The 6,161-nt window shown below is 41.5% G+C and overlaps 1 protein-coding gene across 1 annotated transcript; it reads right to left on the reverse strand.

The window, feature by feature from the left end:
* Nucleotides 1-128: 128 nt before the first annotated feature.
* Mmp7 (matrix metallopeptidase 7) lies at nucleotides 129-4,054 on the reverse strand (the record flags this gene model as incomplete). The annotated part of the gene is made up of 3 exons (XM_028784068.1): nucleotides 3,908-4,054; nucleotides 361-587; nucleotides 129-277 (listed from the first exon to the last, which is right to left on the reverse strand). Coding segments are annotated over exons 1-3 (493 nt in total), but the record flags the coding sequence as incomplete, so codon positions are not given.
* Between the last annotated feature and the right edge of the window lie 2,107 nt (nucleotides 4,055-6,161).

Here is a 6,161-nt window from a genome sequence, read left to right on the forward strand (position 1 = left end):
CCTCTCCCATATGTTAAACATATGTTTCACCAATAAAACCCGTCTTGAGTGCTCATGAAAGAACTTAAATTTTGAAAGAACACTAATATAAACAGCACACAGGATTAGCCTGAAGGAGCCATTCTTACCTCCTCTTGCGAAGCCAATTACGATGTCCGCAGTCCCCCAACTAACCCTCTTGAAGTTCAGTGGGATCTGCATACTCCACATTCTGAGAGCTTTTTTCACGATTTGATCCACTAAAAATCGCGGTAAGTCTGAAGTATAGGATACGATTCTGAAGGCACAAGAATTCAGTGTTTGAGTTCTCAGGAAAAGGGTTTTGTTGACTCCATCAGAATGAGCCAAAGTGAGCCTCACCTGTAGGTGACGATTCTGGAATGCCATTTTGGGCTGTTTGGCATTAGTGAGTATTCTGCAACGTCTGGCACTCCACACCTAGGTTTCTGCATTATTTCCATGATGCGGGGGGATAGCTTTCCAGTCATGGGCAGGCCAAAGAACTTCTGCATTTCCTTGAGTTTGTCCACTAGACTGGTGGCCTTCTTTGTTTTAGAGTCATGAAGGTAAAATTTCCTAAGATAATTCTGGTAGACAGTAAAAAAATCTTTTATTTGAAAATCTGCATCTCTTATCCATGCTGTTGCTGTGGATAGTGATTTGAAGACAAAATTGTTATGCAATTATGGAGTAAAGTAAGTATTTACTGGTGAGGGGAGATGGAGTATTATGCTGTTGAATAAGAAAAGGAGAAGAATGTAACATACTGCATACCTGGAGGATAAACACACCACCCACTTTCTAAAGCTTGGTCTTATATAAGCAGTTAGAAGTGTCAGTGTGTCTTCAGTAAGCACAAGGGTTGGAGAAATGTCTCAGTCAGAGAAGAGCTTACCTTAAAAACCTGAGTTTGATTCCCAGAACCTATGTTAAAAATTGGGTGCTTCTATAATTCCAATACCAGGGAGGAAGAGACAGAGGGATCTCTAAAGACTCCCAATATCAAACTATGGGCTACACACATATATAGACACACAGACACTCAGAAGCACAGACACTCAGGCACACATACAAACACACACACATATACATGCACAAGCATGTATGCACTCACAATACACTCATATACACACATGCAAAACATGCACACACTCACACATAAACACACATACAAACACATACACACTCACATATATACAGACATACAAATACAAGCATGCACACACACAATACACAATATACATGCATACATGCATATACTATACATACACATACATGCACACACTTATGTACTCATACATACATACACATACACACATGCATACACTATATATACACATACACGCACACACATACACATGCACATACTCATACATGCACACACTTACACACTCACACATACATACACACATTCATACATACACACGCTCATACACAGTCTCACATATACATACAAACATAAACACATGTACACATATAAACACACATACATATACACATATACACATACATACATACAGACACATATACACAAAACCACACATATACACTCACACATACATACACAGTTATACATAGAGAGAGAGAGAGAGACAGAGAGAGAGAGAGAGAGAGAGAGAGAGAGAGAGAGAGAAACAGAGAGAGAGAGAGAGAGAGAGAGAGAGAGAGAGAGAGAGAGAGAGAGAAAGTTTGAGCACATAGTAAGATCCTTGGGCATCATAAACCCTATGGGAAGATGTGAGGTCCACTATCCATGGGAGAGCAAGAGCTGCTGCCATGTGGCTGTTATCATTGCCATAAGGAGAAGAAGTCAGATGACTGTTAGTTTAACTAGTCTGACTTAACAGTCCAGGAAGGGACCATAGCTCACAGCATCCATAAGCTTTGATCAGGTTCACACACCCAGTCAGCAGCAGACCTGGTCTGGAAATTCCTTATCTGTAGTCCCCTTTTTCTCTTTCTGCTTTCTCCCCTCAGCCCATTCTGCTGTTAGCATAGCTCATTTAGGAGGTGTCAGAATAAAACAGAACCCCAGATCTTCCCAAGCATAACTGGTTGTCTGAAAGTATCCTGGGGTCTGGGAGTGGGATGGCAGATCTCCAACCAGAACATGAAGCGACAAGACAATTGACAACGGCAGCGAGTCACAAAGGCATTAAAGACCCTTCCTAGGGGCGGGCACACATATACTCCACATTTATTTCAATTAAGCCTTATAACTCTGTAAAGCAGGGATGGAACTCATACCTCTGTTTTTTGAGACAGGGTTTCTTTGTAAAGCCCTGGCTCTCCTGGAACTCACTCTGAAGACCAGGATGGCCTTAAACTCACAGAGATTCGCCTGCCTCTGCCTCCCAAGTGCTGGGATTAAAGGTGTGCACCACCACTGTCCAGCAATGCCTCTGTTTTGTATGAAGACACATGGCTTAGAGAGTGAAGCAGCGGGCAGAGATTGCCCAAGTGTCTGTAATCCACTTCCAAGGAAGTTTCCTTAGGAACAGTGTATAGACTAAAAGCGTGTGCAGTGGGGAGATTGTTGAATGGCTTACCATCTGCTCACTCATTTGCTGTCAGCATTAGAGCATCTGGCAGTGCCTATCTGTTGGAAAACCTCCCATGACTATGCATTTTACCAAAGCAAATTGACCAACAAGATTACCTGTTGCCATGGTGTTTCATTCAATACAACAAATTCTTATTATTCACTCATAAAATCATGAACAAATTATTTTAAAAAAACCCAAAAACAAACATTGTATCCCTTTTTGGAGCTGTGGACTTCAATGAGACACTCTCTGGATGACACATTTGAATTTTTTTTTCTACTGGTTTTGATTTGAGATCGAATCTTGCTCTGTAGTGCAGGCTAGCCTGGAACTCATTGTGTAGCTCAGGTTGGGCTCAAATACATAATGACACTTCTTCTATTAGACAATCTGTGTCCTAAGCAAAGGGCCTAAATACCCTTGTAACAGCATCCTGGAGAAAACTGGATAAAAACTCCTAAAAATCCTATTTGGTACAGTAGAAGCCAGTTATAAATTGCTACATGTGGTTGAATCTACTTTATCAGTCTTTAAAAAAGTCAAACTGAATGTGAAGTATAGCTCTATTTTTCTTATCCTTAAAGCTTATCAGTCATTATCCAATTTTAATAAACAACAACTTATTTGAAGAGACCTGATTTCTGAGCTAGAAAAGCTTATCCTGGTTCCTGTCTCTATTTTGGTAGCAAGACCGTGAGTCAAGGTGACTGAGTTCTAGTCAGGCTAGCGCTGGTGATCAGATGCCACGCTCTATACTGTGTTCCTATGGTCTGTAACCACTGCACATGTGAGCTGCTATCATCATGTTATTGGTCTGCTCGTTTAACCCCATGGGATACAACATAGACGGCGTTATAGCTTCTATCGCACATGCAAGAATGTTGCAGCTTTTCTCCGTGCTTTCTGACTATAGGCGTCTTCACTGTGAGGCTCATTCTTAGTCGTCTAGCTCAGTACAGTTCATGAAAATAATTGCAAGTTGCAATAAACAGCAATAACACTTGCATTTCCTGAACATGGATGGGATTTCAATACTGTATTAAGTATACTATAATCCCTCCACTTGGTGATATCATTAGTTTACTTCTCCAGTTTCTGAATTGGAAAATTTAAGGTCAGAAATGAAATGACATGCTGGAGTCCTCCTAGAGAGTAGATAAAGGAGCTGGCATTCAGTCAGGGTTCAGGAAGGCTTTGGAAGCCAGCTTGGAAAGCATGCACTGCTGTTGTAACCAGGAACATTATGCCCAAGAATATTTACTGCCATGCAAGCACTGAAGGGCAAATCATTCAAAACCACAAGTGGAATGTTGGTGGCAAGGCCAGAGAAGCCCCCCTTCCTCAGAGAGAGAACCATGTACCTGAGCCTGTTCCCACTGATGTGCGCTCACATCTCCAGCTTCCTGGGACAGTGGCAGGGCCAGGCAGCCTGGCAGCAGACACACAGTGCAGAACAGGGTGAGCCGCATAGTTGCCATCAACAGGCAATTGTTCTCAGAGCCACTTTGATGTTTCCTGACAGGGGCTGGAGAAATTTATATGGCTTCTCAGCCCCGAATGTGGAAATAGGTGACTCATTTGCACGCTTTCTTTCTTTTTAGAATTTAGCAACAATGAGGAAGTATTGTGTTTTTATATCGGCAGGAGGAACACATGGCATTTGTCTTTTAGAGGATCCCCCCCACATGCTGAATCCACAAGAAAACTTGTTTTACTTATTGGAATCAAATTACTACTCTTTCAAGTCTTATCAATGACAAAGTTTTGGATCTGTCTTTGTACTCTGTATCTTACAAGGATTTTTCTAAACATTTATAATATGTGGAATAGTGCATAAGTTACAAACAGCATCACTGAACAAGTACTACAGCATCACCAATGCCAAGAAAGAATGAAAAAATATCGCTGCACCAAGATGACTTCTAGATAAATTTATAGATGAATCTCGCCTGGGATCCAGAATTCAGGAGGCTGCCGGGGCAGAAGAATTGCAAGTTTGTGGCTACATAGTGACTATATAGCCAGATCATTGGCTACACAGGGGTATAATGATTCAAATAGGGATGGAAGGAGGAAAGGAAGGGGGAAAGGAAGGAAGGAAGAAGGAAGGGAGGAAGGAAGGAAGGAAGGAAGGAAGGAAGGAAGGGAGGAAGAAGGAAGACCTAGAGCATTGCTGGTGTTTCATAATCCTTTGTAAAGGAGAGAGATGGGCTTTGCCGGTGCAGGGACCTGTGTGCTGCAGGTCTTGCCTCTAACCTTTGCTCTCACAGCCTCCTATCTGAGTCACACTGATTAAACACCTTTAATCAGGTGGTTTCTTTTCTCACTGGGTAGTGCTATTCCTAATTTTCTTCAATTAAGGACTCCCACCAACTCTTCAGGAGAGTCCTGCATAACTCATGTCTGTACAATTAACGAACATTTATAAATGTGACCTGTATCATGTAACCACAGTGCTACGAGATGTTCATTGATCCTTGTTTCGGTGTAAAATCATAGATATTGCTTATCTAATATAACAAGACAAGCCACAGGCTGGGAGAAAATATTGCAAAAATCATATTCAATGAAGGACTATTCTTAAAACTATATAAAGAACTCCTAAGATGCAAGAACACAAATAATCTGATTAAAAAATGCACCAAGGACCCAAACAGATAATTTCCCAAAAGAGACAAATGCTAAGTAAATACAAAAAGATGTCTTCCGTTGCCCTTACCAGGGAAATGTGAACTTAAATAGTAAGTCAATTAAAACCCATCAAAATGCTTCAAATCACAAGCATGAGCGACAGTAAGGGCATGATATATTGGGGACAGTCACTTAAGAATACAGTTTGGCGTGTCTACAACTAAACTTCCGCTTACCATAGGATCTGGCAAATGTACTCTTTACTAGCCATAGAAGAAATAAAAATTTATGCCCATATATCTGCAAGTGCATGCTTATAATACTTCTATCTATACTGTTCAAAACTTGGGAACACTCAAGATGTCTTTCAGAGAGGGAATGGCTGGACAGACTAGGGTAACCCTCGCAAAGGAATATTATTCAACACTAAAAATAAAAGAGCCCCGAGTGATGAGAAGACATGGAAGAGCCTTAAATGAGTGCTGCTAAGCGAAGGAAACCATCAGGAAAGGGTTAAAACTGTGATTCTGACTAGATGCCACTCAGTCTGAGAAGGCAGCAGGCAGATCACTGGTTACAGCCACAGGGTGGAGAGAGGGCGTCCAAGGGATGAACTACAGAGCACAGAGGATTTTTAAGAAACAATAAAATGCTCTGGCATTGTAATGATGAGTACATGTCATCACACACTTGCCTAAACTTTAGAATGGACAACACCAAGAGTGAGCCTGATGCAAGCTATGCATTGATGGGGAAGGAGAGCAGGCAGGGTGTTTGTAACAAGGCTGAAAGCTTTCTAGCCTTGAGTGCAGAGAGTTTGGACTTTATCCTTCTGAAAGAAAAAAGTATTGCCACTGGATTTGGATTGTGAGAAAATGCTAGTGCTTGTTCTGAAGATGGACTGTGGCAGGAAAGACGACTCTGCTGAGGGCCATCAGAGAGAGAGAGAGAGAGAGAGAGAGAGAGAGAGAGAGAGAGATATTT

Source organism: Grammomys surdaster, unplaced genomic scaffold (assembly GCF_004785775.1).
Source record: "Grammomys surdaster isolate TR1022 unplaced genomic scaffold, NIH_TR_1.0 110795, whole genome shotgun sequence".
Lineage (NCBI taxonomy): Eukaryota > Metazoa > Chordata > Mammalia > Rodentia > Muridae > Grammomys > Grammomys surdaster.